At 54.2% G+C, this 21,042-nt stretch overlaps 1 protein-coding gene across 1 annotated transcript in view; it reads left to right on the plus strand.

Moving 5' to 3' along the window:
* LOC143429450 (uncharacterized) overlaps positions 1 to 16,685 on the plus strand; it is a 49,943-nt gene extending 33,258 nt beyond the window's left edge. The window contains exons 2-9 of the mRNA XM_076905145.1: positions 11,184 to 11,607; positions 11,730 to 12,058; positions 12,443 to 12,929; positions 13,227 to 13,406; positions 15,075 to 15,216; positions 15,290 to 15,420; positions 15,506 to 15,573; positions 15,653 to 16,685. Coding sequence (XP_076761260.1) covers positions 11,184 to 11,607; positions 11,730 to 12,058; positions 12,443 to 12,929; positions 13,227 to 13,406; positions 15,075 to 15,216; positions 15,290 to 15,420; positions 15,506 to 15,573; positions 15,653 to 15,830 — 1,939 coding nt within the window. The 3' untranslated portion in view covers positions 15,831 to 16,685. The remainder of the gene's footprint in view (positions 1 to 11,183; positions 11,608 to 11,729; positions 12,059 to 12,442; positions 12,930 to 13,226; positions 13,407 to 15,074; positions 15,217 to 15,289; positions 15,421 to 15,505; positions 15,574 to 15,652) is intronic.
* Positions 16,686 to 21,042: the final 4,357 nt, after the last annotated feature.

Raw genomic sequence — 21,042 nt, forward strand, 5'->3', positions numbered from 1 at the left:
TCGCAGGTTTTTCTACCTGAGTCGGACGGGGCTCTATACACAGGGTGAGTCAACGCGTACGGAACACTGCGGAGAAGGAAACGCGCGGATCCTATGGGACACCGTAGGATAAACGGACCCTCTCAGTCACCGCCACCCCTCTTGGTCCTTCCCCAGCCAGCCCCTCGTATCCCCCCCTGCCGGCATCGCTAAGAAACCCTCTTCACCCCGTCACGTACGCGGCACGAAGGGACCCCTACAATTCGGTTTCCATTCCAGTCTTCCTCGTGCCCCGCTATGGGATAGATACGCGTCGAGGGGTCGCGTCGACGTGTCTACGATTTTTCTAGGACCATTTTACTCGCGTCCGTCTACTCGCGCGCGTTGCTACCCGAGTGTTTCATCCCTCTCGCCAAGCAGCAGCGACGAAGAACGTTTTTCCATGGAATACGTGTCGGTGTCGAGGAGATCGCGCGATCGAGAACCGAGAGCGGTCCGTTACCTCGTTGGAAAAGTGAATGAGAGTGCGTGATCGTGAACGATATTGGGTGCCGGATGTGCAAGGTTTACCGAGGGGGACACGTGACGACGAGGCAACGAGCGCGCGGATCGCGTCCGGCTCGACGATTCTCCGCGAGCTTCCACGATTTCCACGATTTCCACCCTGTTGATGGACGACGAGAGCCAGCTGTTTCACGAGGAGGGTGAACCGTTTCGAAAGGTTGCTGCGAGTTGTCCCGTCGATCGATCGTGCTGGCGTATTATAAAGGGTGGACACGAAAGCGTGCCCCGTGTGTCTCGTGTCTGGTTAGAGTCGCCGCGTTGCCTCTCGACCGGAGCAGAATTCCAGCAGGACCGCGTCTAACGAACGTGGCATGGTTCTAAAGTAGGTTCCTTTCCCTTTTACTTTATCTCTTCGTTTTCTTTTTCTTTTCCGTTCTCTTTGGCTCCTCGAAATTTTCAAACTCGCACGCTCGACGCGAGGAAAACCTGGCTCGATCGAATCCACCGATGCGAGTCTACCTACGAGTTGCTCCACCGGCGTGCCGGAACAATGCGCTACCGTACCCTCGTTTTTCCAGGCTACCCTAAACCAATAAAGCCCGCCACCCCCTCCACGTTCCCGGTCGAATCTTCCTTTGGCGTAGTTTTAAGGAAGAGCAGCTGTTCCCGGTCGTTTCTCCGTCTTTCTTCCTTCCTTTCTTTCTTTCTTTCCATTTTTACCACCGTCACCCTCCGCGCGGCCGCCGCCCTTGTACAATTTTCCCGAGAGCGTCGTCGAGCTTGGACGAAATGAAGTTTCGACCAGCGCTGTTGTTACGTTTCGTTGAAAATAAAGAGAGAGAGAGAGAGGGACGGGGTCAAGAAGGAATGGACGGACAGCAGGAAGATATCCATCCTGCGATCAGGTTCAGCGTGCTTGGAAATTCAAGGGCTATCTGTACGATCTTCCGGGTCCTGACCCCGTGTAATTCGAAATTCGAGGCATGTCCGAGAGCGCGGATACGAAACCGAGGAAACGTAACTTCCTTTCTCTAAGCAGTCGGCGCGCGTCGCCGCCGTTATTTACTGTATTGGCAACGTGACTCGGCTCGGAAGTTGGCCGCGACGTTTTCCATCCGCGTCTGGGCGAATTAACACATTTGGGTTTCGACGATTCCGTGATCGTTGACGCGGGTCTTCCGGATCACCTGCCCGTCCCTGGCACACTGGATATCCCGGCCAATGGCAAGGTTCGTCCTGACGACAATGAACTTGCGCGGAAGTTTTGCACCAGGGGCGGCGAACGGGGTGGGGTTCTCGTCGTTGGAACAGGCGCGGCTGGAGTAATGACACCGCGGGTGTGCGTGCGTCCTCCTTCTCCTCCCCTTCCCCTCTGTTCTCCTCTGTTCCGTTCCGTTCCGTTCCGCTCGTTCGCTCGTCGCGGAGCGCCGCGCGAACTTTGGGACAAGGTTAGTGTGTCGAACCCCGAAACGCGCTCGATTCGCTGGAGCCACGAGTTCGCCGTCGGGCCCCGTAGGGGAGAAAGGGCGCGGGGGGAGTGCCAGCGGGGCCGTGGCCCACGGGGGACCGGAATAACGTGTTTATAAAGAAAGGGCCATCGAAATCGAGCTCGATGCTCTTTTTTCTTTTTCTTTTCCTTTTTTTTTTTTTTTTATTCGCAAGGTACGAGAACGAGCGAGCTCCGTCGCGATATTTCTGCCCCGACGCAATAATTATTTTTCCCGGGTTCGAGGTTTACCGGCAGGATTCAATTCGACCGTCCCGTTGCATGCACTCTCGCGCGATCTAACCTGGATCTCGCCTCGAGGCTCTTATCGGTACGTCGCGATTATTAAATCGATTCGGGGAAATCGCGGGCTCGATCGCGGCGGCTCCTTCGAGCTCCCGCGCGATCGAAATAATCCTCTCGCCGACGGGTGTGTTCGGTATTCCGCGGGATTCGCGGCTGCCACCAAAAATTACGACCGTCCACCGGGGAAACGCGAGACCGGGCAGGTTTATTTTTTCGACGCACCTCGCATTCCACCGCCGCGACGCGATTCCTCGAACGCGCGACCGAGTTCACTGGTCTCCGTTCTCCGTCTCTCTCTCTCTCTCTCTCGCTCTTTTCCTTTCCACCCTCGCGCGCGCGAAAGACAGCGTCCGTGTTTGGAAAATCGACTTATCTCTTATCTCGCGGTCGATTGGTTTATATACCCTCCGCGGAGCGTAGAAAACGGCCTTCTCGTTACGCTCGTGACGCGAACACCGAATACACGCGTACGTGCGTCGTATTCGAGAACGTCGTCCGCGGTTTCCCACATTTTCGATCTCCAGCCTCGCCACCGGACGAGAGACAAAGAAACGCTTCTAATGTCGGCGCGACGCGGATCTCTCGCTGAACCCGTGTAAGAGAGACGCGCCTCCTCCTCCTCCTCGAGTTAACGGAGGTTCGTTGGACGTTTTTCAGCCGCTCGAACGCGCGCGTCGGCTTCGAAGGAAACGCATTCCATGCCCGACGGTGCGCGGTTGTGTACCGGTTAAATTAGCGCTAACGACTCGGATTAACTTTCCCGGCGTTGCGTCAGGAAAGAAACCGCCGGGCCAGCTCTCGAGCAAAGAGAGAGAGAGCGAGAGAGAGAGAGAGAGAGAGAGAAAGAACCGTGAGCCAAGCCTCCGCGATTACGCGGCCGCTTCTGTCCGACCTGGCGACTCTGACCTTACTTTCAACGGATCTTTCTCCTCGGCAGGCAGGACGCGCGTTTCCCATAAGGATTAATTGGCAATCGAGAGGATCGCGGAGGGGTGACACAGGACGAGTCGAGCGGGGTGGAGGATGTTTACCACCGGCGGAAAGGTCAATTCGCCGGGTCGAGAGTTATATTTCTACCTTCGCGAGAGGATCCTGCCCTTTTCGACCACGGTTCTGGCTTCTCCCGGCATTTTCCTATCGATCGACGGTACCGCTGCCCTTAGCGTCCCGCTCGCGCCGCCGCGCTTTGTCTTCTTCGCGTTCGATCGCTATTATTCGATCGCTCGCACGATGCTCGTTCGTTATCGCCGTCGAAATCGAGCCGGTCCGTCTTCCGCGGCGGTTCGCGCGGCGTTTAGAGAAAAGGGGTTCCACCCGGCGGAAGGGTTGTTTCGCGTGGAACTGGTGATTAAACGTTTACGAGAAGCTTTTCGAGGTCGTTTCGACGCCCCTTAGCGCCTCGCCCCTTTCCGGGGTACATTCAAATCATTCTTAATGGCGGAGTCGCACGCGAGGCTCGCGCAAGCGTTCCTCCGTCGAAAAGTTTGCAGAGACGCGGGGGACACCGCGAGACACCCACCCGAAACTCATTTCGACGCGAGGACGTATCCCATCCCGCGAACAGGGAAAATGGTAATGGGTTCTACGTGACGCGGGAATAATGAAAAGTTGCTCGTTTTCCTTGTTTTCGACTCTCGTCCACCCTCCGGGGTTCTATATCAACTCTACCCAGTTTCGAGGAGGGTTGAAAGCGAGAGACCCTCCGAGGTCGCGAGCAACCCCAGCGTCGTGGTATTCGCAGTTTTTCGGAAAGAGAGAGAGAGAGAGAGAGAGTCGATCGAAGCGAGCGTGGGCGAGAGGTTTCCTAGAAACGCGTCTCCGTCCGTTCTAACAGGTTAGAGGCGAATAAATCCCGCGACCCGTGGACCCGTTGGACCGCGGATACGTCGCGACACCCACGCCAGCCGATCTCTGGCACACCTGCGCCCGCGCGCGAGACCTTTTCCTCGCCCGCGCAGGACTTTCGTTTGCCCGCCGAAAGCGAGAACTCCGCGTCGCCCGTTACCGTCCCTCTCGCAAGCTTCGGGATGAAAAGTCGAGGGTAACGGAAGAGGAGAGTGGAACGATCGGTCGATGATAAAAACAGGTTTAGAGCGACGTAATGAGCCGCGGTAATAATCGCGATACGACCGCGATAAATATGATTGAAATTCACCGTGGAATTACGGTATTAAGATAAGACTCGTTACCGTAATTTCCTGATCGATACGTCCTTGTTCGACGCGAACGCTCCCCGATTCCCGACCGACTACGTTAATTAAGAGGTAAACGCGACGGCAAATTGTTTCTCGCTCGTCGCTTCGTTTCAACGTCTCCCGTATCGATTCGTACGTTTTTCGTGCGCCCCGACGGCGTTGTCACCCTCTCTCGCGAGCCGCGTCGGGGCGCGTCCTCGAGATCGTCCTCGAAATCGTCCTCGATACCTGTGGAGCCGTCGATTTCCCTGCGGAGCGACGGCTGCGTCAAGGGTCCGTCGCTCCGACGTTGGATCGAGTTCCAGGATCTGTAATCGTGGAAAAATGGGGGAGCAGGGTAAAAATGGAGTCTCGAATTTCCACGACGTTTCCACGATGGCGAGGCGTTGGACTATTTGACGGGTTGGCAGCGGGACAAGAGCGTCGGGCGCGGAGTTACGGTACATCTCGTTGACGTCGCGTTCCATCGCGTTCGTCACGGGGAGTTTGAGCTGAGAGTTTATGCGAACTCGCGAGACGTCGCGCGGCTTCGATCGTCGTTTACGATAACGAAGCGGTCGTAACTCGCGCACTCTTTCGAATTAGAGACTAATCGACGGTCGGCCGTCGATGGATCACGCAGATACGGCCAGCGTAATGGATAGGAAAGTAGGTGTAATGGATAAAGTGTCGAGGCTCGACGGCGATAACTCATCGGCTGGTTGGAGGTTGCTAGAGAATCACCTCGAGCGTCTTACGCGAGCCATTCGCTTCGATCGTGAGCCACGTAAATCCGATCTCTCTCTTACTCTCTCTCTCTCTCACTCTGCTTCTCGAAGAGGTGTACGACTGGGATCGTTAGGCACCGATTCTTTCCCTCGCAGACTCGAGTTCCTCGAGCCTTCGTTGGGTGTCGAACTTGGCGAGCGAGAGTCTCGTTCCCGCGACGCGAACGTACGAAAGTAAACGAGTAAACGCGGAGAGGAACGGTGAAAGGAACGATCGGTCTCTCGTCGTCGGTAAAGAATTTAATTGATCGCGTCGATTGTTGTCGAGTGGAGCGGTGGAACCCATTTAAATCGAGAGATCTTCGAGCGAAAGGAATCAAAGGGAAGCGCATTATTTCGGGAAAAACCTGGCGCGGCTTTGTTCGAGCGGCGAGAGGATCGAAGGAACGAACGAAGAGTAAGAGGAGGAGGAGGAGGAGGAACGCGTCGCGTCTGTTTCGTGGACTCGTCGACAGACGAGGGGTTTCTTGTTCCCGAAAGTCGAGCTAGTTCATTCCATGCGCGCGCGCGCGCATGGTCGAGAAAGGGAGAAAAAGGAAGAGGTGGTGGAGGAGGAGGAGGCGGGTGGAGCAGACCTCGGGCAGCCTCTCGACGGAGGGACAGGAACAAGAGGAACAAGAGGAACAGAGCAGCAGACTCGGTTCTAAGTATAGGGAGACAGAGAGGAGCGGGCGGCGGCTAAGCCTGGAAGATCGTGCCGAATACCAAGCAGAGTTGTAGACTCTCCGATCCGTATGCAACGACCGCCGCCAAGCTGATGCAGATGTCCATGCGGCCACCGATATCCGCGCTTCTCGCGATCGAAAACCGTCCAACTTTTTTCTCTTAGCCTCTGAACTAGCTCTCTCGCGTGGCGAGAGCGTTGTTAAACGCGTTGCCAGCTACTTCTTCTATATATTTCTCTCTCTCTCTCTCTCTCTCACTCGAGTCGTCGCTTGCTAACCAGTCGATAACGGGTTGCGAAAACCTTGGTCAATTACGGTTCGAGCTCTAATTAAATGCGCGCCGATGCACTGTTGCCGACCGGGACGTGCAGCGACGACGCAACGACAAGGGCAGGAACGGAGAGCAGCCCTGCTCGACTGGGAACGCGCTCGTTTCTGTCTTCCTGGAACCACCTTAGGCGCCACCCACGGCTCTCGAATTTCCGTCGAGTTTCGTGTCCTGCGAGCGGGGAACCAGGGGGTTCGCGGAAACCCCGTACGACGTCTCGCGCGGACGATCTACTCGCGGAGCAGCAGACGTTCAGGATAATTTCGAGATCCCACTAAATGCGGAGCGGTTCGCGCTCGCAACCGCTCGCGATATCATCCGTGTCGACGACCTCCGCCGCCTAATATTACGCGCGCGCCAATTTCACCGAGGGGTGGGCATTCCTCGACAGGTGGACTCTCCGATGCGATGGACGTTGCGCGAACGTAACGCGAAGGTTAGCCAGCGAGAAAAACCTGGCCTACCCACATCGTGTCGTCTCCGCGCGGCGAACGGGAACCGTGCGGTGGCCGCGCGTACCTCGCACCAGGCTTTAATTAATCGCAAATTGCCCGCATCGCGGCCGTCGTTATTTACCATCGACGATTACCCGGTGCACCGGATAGACCGAGTTTCGCGGAACATCGTCTTGGACGCGGCCATGCCTCTCTACGGTTAAACGGGCAATCGAACCGTTCGTTCGATCCGAGGCTGGTATCGACCCTCTCGACGCGCTTCCCACGAACCGTGGGGAGAGAAGCGAGTCGAGACTGGGTAACGACCGATTCGAGAACGATTCAAAGGGCAAACACGCTCCTTTGCGGAGAGACGACCACGGTGTTGCGTTATATTCCGGCGGGAACGTTCAAATTGACTCGCTCGAGGACCGTCCACTCGATGCGGAGGAATCGGCTGGATCGTTCTTCTTTATCGCTGGCAATGGCGACGGATTGTTTTCGAATCGGGCAGCTGTTCAACCGGTATTCAAACATCCTCTCCGTCCTCGTTACGCGCGGCTATTATCATTTCAATGGTTACGTTCATTAGCGGTGAGAGCCTCGGTTACGTTTCGCGAGGGGTCGCGCTCGCTTCTTCTGTCGTTCGATCGGTCGAAAGTTACACCGTCGAACCTTGACCCCGTCAAGTCGAGTCGAGCCGCCGTCCGCGGAGAGCGTTCATTTCCGCGCCGTCGAATTCCTCCAGTTACCCTCGACAACTTTTCTTTCTACGCCCCCCAAAGACGTTGACGGGGGTTGTTACGCAGCCGCCTCCGGATGGATCACTGCTTCGCAACCCTCTCTCCAGTCGTAACAAGCCTGCGAAAGGGGTGTCGATCGACTTGACCCTTCCACCCCTCGTCCCTCGACAACCGTGGAGTGTCTTCTGGAAGCGGAGGCACACAGTCAGGGTCAATGGTCGTCTCGTGAATTTCGTCGTATCGCGCGTCTCGCTCCTGCTCGAGTCGCGGGTGGTTTCCTTTGGTCGAGAATTACTCGCGGGGAAAATTAGAGCCCCCATCTAAGCGGCGATTTCCTGCGAGCGTCGTTGCACGCGCGTGACTATAGACAGAGGTTCGGTTGATTGGGCGTAGGTCAGTTACGCGGTCTCCTCGCGCGGTTGCTTTTACCCCAGAAATCAGAGTCGAAGAGAGAGAGAGAGAGAGAGAGAGAGGAGATGAGACTCGACGGAGAGTCGTTGGGATGAAAGATTCAGGGAAATCGATGGGAATCGAGCCGATGCGAATAAAGAAGGAATTACCGAACGGCGGGGTTGTCAGTCAAGATGGCCGACGACCGCGTCGCTGGGGTTGATCCTTTTTCCTGCTATCGGTGAATAATACATTATCCTCTCTCTCTCTCTCTCTCTCCCTTTCTTCTTCTTTTCTATGTGGAAATTCGAAGACAGGGGCGCGTTTATTTCGTCGCAAGTGAATCGCGTTCGTCGATAAAAGGGACGTGTCGCTGGTCGAGTACGCGCGGTCGGTTCTAGTTGTGAATATAACTCGAGGTATTTAGGTGAGCGTGCATTTCCGGCGGCGTTGGGTTAGACGAGGAAGGAGGCGCTCGCGCGAATACCATTTTGACGAGCTGCGACCGACAGAGATGGTCGTAGGAACGGGTGCGCGTGCAGCGATGGGACCGACTCGAGCGGAGCCGTCGGAAATACTTGCATCCTTCGACGCTTCCGCTCCGCGTCCGCGCGCTCCTCGAGGTCGTACGGAACGAAACGAAGGGGGTGGCAGTTCGACGCGCTGAGATCGTCGCCGATCGACGCGCGCTGTACGAGAATCGCGAACGATAAGCACGCGAGTGCATCGTTCCCATCGCTGTTCGGTGTTCCGTAGCCCACGGCCTGCTGATAAAGGAAGAAGGGGTATGCGACGTCAGAGGTCGAGAGAGAGAGAGAGAGAGAGCGAGAAAGTGCGCGCGAGGAACGCGGATCGACCTGGTTGGCGAACGGAGTGAAAAAGAGCACGAGCAGCAGCACCGTAAGAGGCGTAAGCGAGAAAGGAGTCGCGAAGGGTGCGAGGAAGATCGAGAATGGTGAGAGGGAGGCAGAGCTAGGAGGATCGAGAAAGGGAGAGAGCGAAGGACGCGTAGGAATTAGAAGGATGGATTTCCTAAGGAGGAACAGAGAGCGAGAGAGAGGGGGGAGAGAGAGAGAGAGAGAGGGAGAGTACAGAGCGGAATTCTAAGAGGCCTGAGCGACGAGAACGGAGAACGGGAGTGAATCGGACGTAGGCGAAGAGAGGCGCGCGGGGGCGGATTGGAAAGGGATGCGGCGATCCAGCGCGAAAGGGAGCGAAGAGAGAGACGTGGAGGAAAGTCGGGGTGAAGAGCTGTGTGTAGCTATCCGCGAGGGGCCCTTGGACAGAGGCAAGACAGAGGGAATTAAGGAAGAGGAATGGCCGAGGGTTAGACGGAGAGGGGGCGAACCGATGCTCCTCGCCTCGTCGGGTCTGAAAGTACAAAAGGGGCGGAAAGAAAGGACGGAGAGTGTAACCGAATTGTCCGATTAGCCGCTGTGACTGGTGACCCGTACAAAGCCTCTCCTCGGGATCGGACGCGAGGGTGGAGAAAAAGTTGTACAGGAAAAAAGGGCTTTGTTTGTTCCTGCTCCTTTGGAAAGGAAGCAAACGCGCGCGAGTCGACGCTCTCGCAGGCGTTGTTTTGAAGATCGGGAGGATTTCAGGAGAGGCTCGATCTCTCAGCTGCGACGGGGGCAGATGTTTCGTGCTTGGCGGTCGGAAAACCGGGGCGGTCGGGTACGAATCGGACGAAGAGGTCGCGAGAGTGAAACGCGCGGTCCTCACCGGCGGTGTAAATAGCGTAGAGCAGGGAAACGTGGGACGGAGAAAGGCTCGATCGAGCGGAGGGAACTAGAGGAACGAACAGCGAGCGTCGGCGAAACGAGGCGCGCGCGTGCACGCGTCTCTGTCCGTCTGGTGCGCGCGTGTGGGAAAATAAGAGAGAAGACCGGGTGATAGAGCGAGGAGAGCGACGAAGGAGGGAGGCGAGGTTGCTCGAGTGGATGGAAATGCACGGGGATACGTGTGTGCGAGCATCGTCGAAGCCTTGGTGCACCTCCGAGCGGAGGAGCCACCTGCAAGGACAATATAATCGACGTTGCGTGATCCGCAAGAACTTGGCCTCGCGATCCTATCGCCGTGTCGATCTTTCGATCGAACTTGCACGCACGCGATCGACTCGCGTGGAAAACCTCTGCTGCGAAACCTCCCTCCGTCGTCGCGCGAGACGATCGGTTCCGTCGTACAAAATTCGCGCTTCCTCCGGTCCAGTCGATCGTTCCTCCGCTTCCGGTCGGGCCACGCGACTCGAACTATCGACGGCTAGGAGACGAATCGAGCAGAGGTTCCGACGCGGTCGTAGGTGGCGATGGTAGCGGTGGAACCGTGGCGACAACGACGGGTCGAGAGATTCCCGGATCGATAAAAAGAGGAATTTCATGGCACAATGACCGTCATTCAGCGGCTGGCCGAGAGTTTAACGAACGACCCGAATGGTCGCGCGCGCGCGCGCGCGCGACTTGGTTTCTCTCGGCTGGCCTCCGTCGTTGCGTAAAAGCAATGTCGGAAAGAGGAATCGTAACGTGGAAAGGTCAGTGTCTTTCTTTCTCCGGTGACGTCGACGGCCCGGCACGAGACGCGCCTCCGAAAATATCCGCCGCGACGAAAATCATTCAGCGAGCGGGAACGAGACCCGAGCCAACCGAGCGAACCTCGTCCTCCTTTTCTCCTCCTCCTCCTGCTGCTCAGCGTCAACCTACCCCCTTCGAAACAAACGATTCGCGTCACCGTCGATTGGCGATCGCCGGATAGAACGCTTCTCCGATCGCGCGTGGCGACTCGCGATCATCGAGCCGCGTAGAACGAATCGAGGCGGCGTTGCACACGCGCGCGCGCGAATTCAATCCTCGTTCCAGCGGGAGCGGGAACTTCATTCCAATCGGGCATTCTTTTTCGCGACGAAACGCGAACTGCCGCTACGGTATGCGATACCGATTGGTTTCGCAACGGCGTTCGCGTAACGCAGGTGCACGCACCGACCCGGGAAGGTTTTCTGTTTCACGAGCTAATCAGCAATTCGCGGACGCGGGCGTACGGTCGTTTCGTCGAGCGAGATAGTTCCTCGTTTCGAAAGGATGAGAAGAAAATGAACAAGAAACGAAAAAAAGAAAAAAAATTAGAAACGATGGCTGGTGACAGTGGCGGGCTCCCGAAACGGCGGGCCAATTGCCAGCGTCTGACCCTGTAATTAAGTTTGCGCTGCTGGTAACGCCATTAACCGGTAAGCGTGCAATTTCCCTGGTAGAACCCTCGCCTCCTCCTCCTCCACCCTTCTAGTCCATAGCTCGATCGACAAATTCCGTGTACGGTCACTCGTTTCGACCAGAAACGCGCTCCTCCAGCCTAACCGATCGGATTCCATTCATTCTCCGTTTCTCTGTTTACAGTGGCGTCGCTGTGTCCTGCGGAGAGTGCAGCAGCAGCGGTACCAGTGACATCACGGAGCCGGGTTCACCGTGCAGCACGAGCAGCGACGAGGGGGTAGCGATACGTGGCCCGTCCGCCAGTCCACTTCCGTCCCTACCCAAGCTGGCGCCGTCCTCGCAGATCGGTACCAGGCCCCAGTGGCCCTGGACCCCGCCGCTGGCGGCCACCGCCTGCTCGACCTACAAGAGGCTCAAAGGCGAGCCCGAGGCTGGCACAGTCCCGAGGTCCGGGGCCGCGGATCCGAGCTTCCGAGGGACGATCAAGACGAACGGCAAACAAAACGCGATCCACCACCACCATCATCATCATCATCACCACCATCACGAGTCTCAGGGGAAGATCACGGAGTACTTCAAGACGCAGATAAAACCGCAGCAACCGAAGGTAACGTACGACAGGAAAGTTGCGTGGCGCGCGACGCGTGAACCACGGCGAACCACCCCACCTGTTGATCCGCGCGCTGATCGTTAAACCGTTGGTAACACCCCCCGCGTGTTCGCCAGCAGATCAAGAAGAGCAGCGAGGCTATGTCGGTGCTGGTCGCGAAGAGCACGTCCGAGTTTCGCAGGCCAGCCACGGTGCAGAGGAGCAAGGGTGGCCTCGCCAAGTATCTGGGCACCGTAACGCCTAACGGCAGGACCGCCACCGGTTCGACGAACGACTGGGAGCCGAGAAGCCTGACGATGTCGCCGCCACCTACGAAGAAGCCGCCGCCGGTGATCGTACCCAGGACCAATGGTAAGATGGACAAGAAAGTGCCAAAGCCGGTGCCCAGTCTGCCCATCTCGAACGATGTACTGAAGAATATACCGAATTGCAAGATCTCGTCTCTCAGGTAGGCTTGTCATGCGCATCCAAGCGGTGCGACCGTCGTCTCTTAACCCTCTATACGCCCAGATCGTCGCGAATACTCATGACACCCGTATCACTCGATACTGCGTTCTCCTGGAGGTACGCTAAAGCACGTAAAAGGGAACGAGAGGATCGTTTCGCTTTTTACATGTTTTAATTTTTCATAAATTCTCGTCATTTTTTTCAACACTTTTTTTTTGTTCTCTTTCCATCGCTACGATTCACACGCAACTGTCTCCCGGCATCGTCAATGTCTGTTCGTCGTCATTTTCAGCATTGTTGGCACGAGGACCACGGCAACGGAGGTCGAGGTACGTTGTTTGTTGACGGTGTCAAAGTCTTACTTTTGTTTGTTGTTACCGGTTAGGTTGACGCCGGACAGCACGTCGACCGCGAAGAGCGTGTCGTCGCCGTCGCCGACGCCGGCGGCCGCGTTGGCCAGCGACGCCGCGGCTACCCTCGATTTCAAGGGTTGCATACTCGCGTCGAAGCCGCACGTGAACGAGAACAACAACCTGACCAACGGCATCCTGGGCTCGCTGAGGTCTCAAACCGCCGCCCAGGATCCCCTCGCGAGGCTCAAGATCCCGGAGGACAACCAGGCAGTCGCGACAGCGAAGGAGAGGCAATCGAGCCCTGGCGACGAGGACGACGTCGAGGAAGAGGAGGAGGACTCGAGGAGCAGCGAGTCGAAGCCGGCGCTCTCGCCGATACTCTCGGCTCCGACCACCATACGATTTCCCGCCAGGGAACCGGAGAAGGACAGGCAACAGGGCCAGGACAGCGGTGTCTGTCGCTGGGACAAGTGCGAGGAGATTTTCGAGTCGAGCGGCGAGCTGCTCGAGCATCTACAGGTGAGATAGACGCGACCATTTTTATCGCCTCGATTGGTAGCGACCGGGTAATTCGAGCGTATAGCGGAATCAACGAACCTCTCCTGTATCGTCTTTCGTAGCTTTCGTTTTCCTTATTACGATCTGTTGCGACTCCTCGCCCGGGACGCTCTCTTCGTTTCTTTTTTATTCTCCTTCTTCTTCTTCTTCTTCTTCTTTTTTTTTTTGTCGCGTAATCGATATTATTGCAACACCTTGACGTCGTTGGATACGGTTTCGTTGCAACATCGTGGAAAAATGGTCTCGCATGTTTTACAGGCGGCGCACATCAACACGCAAACAGGCGGCGACAATTTCGTCTGCCAGTGGCAGGGCTGCAAGGTGCAAGGGAGGAGTTCCTGTTCGCGGAGGTGGCTCGAGCGACACGTGTTGTCCCACGGAGGCAACAAACCCTTCCGGTGCATAGTCGACGGCTGTGGGAGCAGATTCAGTTCGCAGGTAATGCGTCGTATCCAATGGCCGCCGGCCAACGATCGTCTCTCTCGATCTCTTCGGACTCGTCGTTCAAGGATCGTTCATGGAACCACCACTCGTCTTGTCCCGTGCTATCCCACCCCTCTTCTTTATTTTTCTCTTTTTTTTTCTCTCTCTCTCTCTCTCTGCTATTCGCCCGCTACTTTATGCGCCCATCCACCAAACCTACCCACGTATCATCCGCCCGTCCGTCTACTTACCTACCCATGTAGGTATAACAACGCGCTCCCGACCCTGCTTGGCTTTAGAAAAAAAAAAAAATGTGTTTCTCCCGCTGTCTGCCAAGAGATACGATCGAACGCTTTTCTTTCGCCACATACAAATTTCTGGCACGTTTTTATATTTTCTTGTCGTCGATTCGAGGTGGTAACAGATACCACGGGGATGGATCGCTCTCTACAAGCTTTCCTCCCAGTCGTCTTTTCGTTTATTCGTCTCGAGACCGGGCTGAAAATCAGAGATATATCTCCTAGATGGAAGTTGTGGCCAGCCACACACGAACTCGACACTCGACGCCGTTTCAGCGTCGTCGGAGAGAGCAACGCTCCACGACCCGCAGATCTCTTGTCTAACCGTTGGCGTCTCTCTAATGTTTATCTAATATTCGCTTGTCCAATTAAATATTAAGGAATTCCTGGATCACCCACTTCCGTCATCGCATGTACGATTTATGTGAAACGTTGCGCCGCGCCGCGTCGCGCCGATACTTCGATGTGACCACTAATCATGAACATGTTTTTCCTGTTTATCAAGCATTCAACGAGTACGCGCATCCAATGATTGTCCAAGGAGACCTCTTTTTTTTTCTAGTCTGTGTCGTTGTCACCCGATGTCGCCGACGTTGGGTAATGTATGCGTTGCATCGAAACGAGGGATTACGGTTTCGTTGCTGGTCCTGCGAGACCGTCCCGTCCATTCGTTCGCACTCCTCTATTTTGAATGGTATAAACCGACACGATCTCGCACGAAACTCAAGTTCGAAATTGTCAAGCAACCCGGACGTACTCCCTGGTTTTTGCGATCTCTTAGAACGTAAGCGATGCTGCGCCGGTTAAGCATCAAAGAACATTTTTTATCTAGTCGCTTGGTCTGGTCTGAATTTCAATCTGCTCAACGCGCAGAGATCATTGTTATTATCGATCAGTCTGCGTGCCTCGAAGAAATCTGTTTCCTTATGCCTTAACCGTTGCCACGCGAGGGTGTGGTCGACGCAACAACTTGGAACTTGCCTCGGTCAGACTGTCTTCGAATAGCGGGCATTTTCCAGGGACAGCTGATACAACTGTCCACACCGTGACAATCTCTTCTTGTCCCGCTCTAATCGTCACACTCTCTGCCTCTTCTCCATTCTTCTCTCGTCGCGTTTCGAAGCAACGAATCGCGGGTTTCTTGTTGTTCTGGTAAAAGATGCAGTAGCCGCCGCTCGTCGTCGCACGTTGCAAACTCGTTTCGTTCCACGGCGTTTAACCGCCGTGTGCGTCGTGTCCATTCACTACGACCCCCACTGCCCCCCACACCAACCCCCTGCCTACCGCCCACGATCACCCTCAACTATACAATAGGCGGGAAGACCGCGCTTTCCCTGGAAAGTGCCCAAATTCTTGGCCGTAACCGGATCGATCGCCTTTACAGACCGCTCTCGAGAGGCACGTGAACGGACACTTCAATCAACCGGAAACGAGCAACAACAACGCGAGACGGAGCTGCGACAGCGGTGGAAAACTGGTCCGAAGAAACGGGAAACGGCTGCGGTACAGGCGACAACCTTGGTCAGGTAAATATCATGCGAGCCCTCCGTCGCTCTCTCAGCCCTTCGTAACCGTTGTTGTTCGCCATCTCTTTCATAGCGCGGCTATTCGATTACTTCGACTCCGGAGTGATGGAAGGTCTTCAACACAGGTTGCTGCGACTGGCAAAGTCGAGGACGCAAGGCCGTCTCGCGGAGACACCGGGGAACTCGATGGCCCTAACTAGTCAAGTAAGTCGCGTCGAGTTTCGTTCCCTCGATCCGTAGCCCAACGGGTGGATGATCGCGTTCGAGTAAACAATGGTTGTTTGCGCAGGTATTAGCTCGAAGAGTGGAGATGGACGGGAAGACGAAGGTTCTGTTGCGATGGCATCCCCCGGACATGTAAGTGTAAACGGTACCAGCGATCGTTTTGTTGGCCCTTTAAGCGGTCCCGTATTCTAATCAGAGATTTTTCTATCAGCGAGCCAGACGAGTGGGTGCTAGAGTCCGAAGTACAAAGTATGAAGAACGTGGGGATACGTCAGGTGGCGGCGAACCATCCGGAGGAAGTCAGCCTGGCCCTCTACTCGGCGATAAACGGTGGCACGCCGCCGTTGACGCGGGTGAAGCAGCGTCGGAAACCCGTGAAGAACTCGTGATAATGCCGATCACAGTGATCGAGGACAAGCGTAACGAAGCAGCGACGACTAAAAGCCAGAGTATGCCAATAGCGACGAGTCCTGTATCAGGACGATTATGCTTTCTGGCCTGTACAGAGGGAGCCTGAGCTCCTGTCCGCGGGGACGGGTAACGCGGGAATACAGACGAATCATCGAAACGACCAAGTCCAAGGCGAAGCGGAACCGGAACACGTTGGGGGAGGACGACAGTACGGATTGCGAGCAGCTCTATGAGCTTGCGTCCTGGCCAGAACGGAAACGAGGGAGAGGCGAACAACGGAAGGAACGAATCGAGAATGTAGCCGAGAGACAGAGAGATAGAGAGAGAGAGAAAGAGAGAGAGAGAGTGTGTGCGTGCGTCCTGCAAAGTGGATGAAAAAGAGTGATACATTCTAATTTATTTAGCCTAAATCGATCGATCGTTAGGTAAATGCATTTTTAGTAGTCGTGGTTAGCGATGAAAGATATTCTTGTTGCCTATCGATACCAAGAATTCGCGAAACGTTGGGGTCGATTCCTGCCACGAGTGCCTGTGATCCAAGGGCGGCGACACTCGTCGGACTCGGAAGAGCTAGGCTTGGGCCTCAAAAGTGCCTCACCGTGGATACGTTTTATATCGTTGACCGTCGTGCAAGACCAATGGATAGACGGCGGTGTTGAATTAAAATGAAAAACAAAAAATAGCAAAAAAAAAAATATACAAAAAATACAAAAAAACGAAACAATAACGCAAGACGGAGGCGAGGATTTTACTTAACGATTTACCCGACGCGTTAGACCCGCGCGGAAATGAGAGGAGGTAGACAGAGATAGAGAGAGGGGGAGAAAGAGAGAGAGAGAGAGAGAGGGAGGGAGAAAAAGAGGAGAGATATAGGGAAAAAAAATACATGCTGTTAAACGTTAGTTAAACGATTGTAAGGAGATAATCACTCTGGTGGCCTTAGGAATCAATTAATATCTAACAACGGCCCCTTGGCACTTCCGGGCCCTGTTTACGATTACCCCGAGAGAGAAAGAGAGAGAAAGAGAGGTCCGACTAATCGAGAAGGGGGCGCGACACGTGGATTTCTTCGACTCACCCTCGACCCTCGACCAACTTTCAAAAGGAGATGTATCTACCTCGATCTTCGACCCGGTAGAAATTCGTTTGTCGCGCGACGAGAATTTCTATCGGGATCTCTAGCCGTTTTTCCTTTTGGAAAGAGCGTTGTACAAAGTGAAATTAAAAGAGAAAACAAGTAAGATAAGAGAGGTGGAGGGAGCACGACCGGGACGTATTCGATTCCTCGGGTACTTCCACGTCGCCTATTTTTAACTTTCCGCCGACTTACGTGCAGCACGCCAATGCGAACCCGTCGCATTTTCGACCCTCTCGTTCTTATCTTCTGGTCGAACGGTTCAATTGGGACAAACTCAACGGGGGATAAAGAAGAAAAGAAGAAAACCTGAAGAAAGAAGAGGAAGAAGAAGAAGAAGAAGAAGAAAACTCACCGAAGCTGGAAACATTTCATTTATCGTAAATCGTTCTCAAAATGATCCAAGACTGATTTTTCGCTCGATTCGAGAAGAGAGATGAGGGAGAGGGGAGCGAGAGACAGGCGTGAAGAGGGACACGTTTGGTGTAACGAGCCAAGACGACTTTGCCAATCGACAGCGGGAGCGAATGCATCGGTGCTGTACGATCGTAACGAAACAGCTGTTGAGGACCTCCAATTGGGAATGAAAAATGAAAAAAAAAACCACGACAGCGCCGGGTTACATTTTCCACGGAGTTACTAAAGGGTTGAGGGAGGACTATCGAACGCGAGTTAGGAACGAGGCGGATAGAAGAAGAGATAGTTGGTGTGGCACGGAGTGTGACGGATCAGCTATTTTCATAGGTGTAGACAAGCCGAGATCGTAGAAATATATTTCTCGTATCGCGGGAGTTCCCGACATCACGGGAGATCGTGATGCCGCGCGTTGTACACAAAATATATAACTGTAGAGGGTATAAAGAGAATAAATTGTAAATTAAGAGGAGTAACAAGTGGGAGGGGTAAAAAAAAAAAAAAAAAAAAGATTCGTGTCGACGACGTGTTGTGTAGGCTTTTTTGGTAACGGAAAGAAGAGGAGGGATGCCGGATGATGAAGAGGATACAGCGGGGATTGCACGAGAGAGAAGAGTTTCGGGCACACACGGACAGAAACACACGTACACATACCAGCTAAGAAACACTGCCAATACGATTGTAATTAAGAACTCTAGGCTCATACGATCGGTTTAATTATTCTTACTATTATTATTACGATTAAATGTATAACCCGATAGATCTCTAGTTGCCGCCGATCCGTAAAAAAGTGGCGTCCCGATCGCACCAGGGCTCGCGCGTACGCCAATTTTTCACCGTCAAAACCGACAAAGTAATATCGAAGCTCGCTAGTTTCCTTTATAGAAGCGTCGACCAGACACGACGATATATAATATTCGACGGCACTCGCACGCGTCAACGCAACGGAACGATCGCGATCGCGGACGAGCGTGTAAATAGTTAGTTGAAATTATCGATAGATCGCCCGGGTGACACGGGCGCGAATACCACATCTGTCAGCTTGCGATTACAAGCAACAAAGAGATTCTGTTCTTTCTTCGTCTTTTCTTTCATCTTTCTCTTTTCGATCGGAGACACTTGTTCCGTGGACGTTCGCACGTACGCGCGTCCAACGAATCGCAGGAGGAGGATGGTCGATTCGACCCGCGATGGTAGAGGGTGAGCGACTCGTCCGCGAGTACGAACAACGCGTCACTGCCACTAATCGTGCACTGCCAGCAATCGCTTACTGCCAGCCGTATCGAACCTCGCGATAGCCGCGCGTCTCTCATAGAATCGTAATCTCATTTTCGAAGCATCATGTTTTCTACGCCCATCCACCCTGGTTCCACGCGAATCGTTGCCCATCCTTTCGCACGCGCTCAACCGGCCATCCTCCAGCTATTTTCTATTTCTTTTGTTTCTCTCTCTCTCTCTCTCTCTCTTCTTTTTTTTTGTTTCTTCTCCCTCCAGCTTGGATTCTCTGTTCTCGCGAGTCGCGCATCGAAAGCGCGCGTCCACTGCCAATCTGTCGTCGGCAGACGCGAACCAAGGCACTGCCCAGCGGATACATAAGACAGAGCTAATCTCACACGTGCGTCTGTTGCACGCGTACACGCATAGACCACCCGTGTCCGTTTTCCTCTTTCGCTGCTCGCAGACGCGGTTCGCCTTCCTCGTGTTTCGCGACGCGAAAACGGTTCGGTTCTAGCTGCTCTGGCATTTAACCGTCTGTGCCATACACGCGCGCCCCTCGTTCCTTGCGACGCGATCCCACGTCGCGTTCCTGCGCGTGTTCAGTTTCGGTTTACTTCGTGGCGTGATCGCCGATACCGATCGTCGTTCCTCTCGCTCCACTCTCGCCGCGTTCGCGGACGAGTCGACGGCGAGAATTATTCACCTCCATTGTCACGGGTGGGACCAATTTCTCGCGCGCGAGAACCGATGCCCGTAACCGCGTTTTCTTTTCCCCTCCCCCCCTGAAACTTTGTACTTCCGTTCGTTTAGATTTTATAGAACGTTCGCGTGACGTTTCGTTAGATAGAGATCGTTCGGAGTTCGACTCGGATACGAGGCAGATGGAACGATTCGGTTCGTTGCCCGGGGGTGGAACGGCGGGAAACACCTTCGGCTGTTCGATCACGCTTGATCTCGTGGCGGTGAGAACCGTGGCGGAATATTTTTATCGGGACGCGGATCGGAAAATTGGATCGTTTCTTTAGTTTCGTCGTTCCTTTCGCTTCCTCGGAGCTGATACGTTGCTTAACCTCGTCAAGAGAGATCGAGTTTGCAATCAACACTTTTAGTTTATAATCGTCGTCGTAGCTCGCTTCGCGAAAGACTGTCCCTGTGTTTAGCGTTTAGCTTGTAATTAGTACGGTCTGATTCTACGAAGGGAAAAAAAAAAGAAAGAAATCGGGAAAGAAATTCTGAAGCTGCGTCGAACAAGAGATTTCCACGATTTAAGCGAGGAAAGTTCTGTGTCGCGAACCGGAAGAGGCAAAACGCTGAGACGGGAAGGGGGGAGAAGACGAAGTTCTCTTTCCTTCGTTTTCAAATTCCTTCTCCCGATTGGGAGCCCATTCCCGTCACTTTCCCACTCCCTCTGCGGATCCCGTTTTTTCCTCTTCTTTTTTTTTTATATCGACCGTTTTTTTCCTTTTTCTAAACAATAAATGTATATTTTAGCGAGACGTTGCAAAGAGGTTTGCGTAAGGTAATTAGATATCCATTAGCGTCGAGAGCGAGAGAGAGAGACACGGGTCCCGACGAACAGCTACGTGGCGTCACGCGAATTCCACTCTTACGTTCACGACTTTGCCTCTCGAGGGATACGGGAATTGTACGACGATCGTGGCCGTTCCGTCGGCACCCGGACTTTGTACATGTGTAATAGAAGAAAAGAGTGATCGCGCGAAAGGGAGGGAGGGGAGTTAGAGAGCGAGACGGAGGGAAAGTATGTACATGTGTGTGTTGTTGTATGAACGCGGCTATAATTCTAATAAAAATGTTTAAAGCACTGTGTAAATAAGAGACGTGATCGATGACCGAGTGTGAATCGCGATCTTCGGAGCACAACGGACCGCTGAGCAAAGAAACGACGGGCGAGAAAGAGAGTGTGAGAAAGGTGAAGAGAAACAGTCGGGAAATGCGTTAGAAGGTCGTGGAAAATGGTTCGATGATGAAACGAGAGGGACACGCGGGGGTACGATCGAGGTTCCTTTACTTTTGCGAAAAAGAACGAACCTGTAAGATGGAAGATGGCCTTCTGTTCTTTTCCCATCGATTCGACTGTTAAACGAAGCTCGCACTTCGATCGTCGAGCCAATTGTGGACGGAAAAACGCGTGTCGAGTAAAATTCGAGCGGATACATCCTCGTTCCGATCGGTTCGTCGCGATCTGACCCTTCCGGCGCGATCTTTCGGCGTTAACATCCTGGGATTTCGAAATTCGTGGCTAACGTTCGGCTATAAATAACGCGGTTTGCAGCGTCAACTATCGAGTTCTACGAATAGAACGTGCTCAAGGGTTAAATCGGGCAGGAAAAGCCGGTTGGAACGCGCAGGTCGTGCCGGTGCTTCGGAATTGAAACGAGCAAACGTTCGATCTCCATCAAACA

This window comes from Xylocopa sonorina, chromosome 11 (assembly GCF_050948175.1).
Source record: "Xylocopa sonorina isolate GNS202 chromosome 11, iyXylSono1_principal, whole genome shotgun sequence".
NCBI classification, from domain to species: Eukaryota; Metazoa; Arthropoda; class Insecta; order Hymenoptera; family Apidae; genus Xylocopa; species Xylocopa sonorina.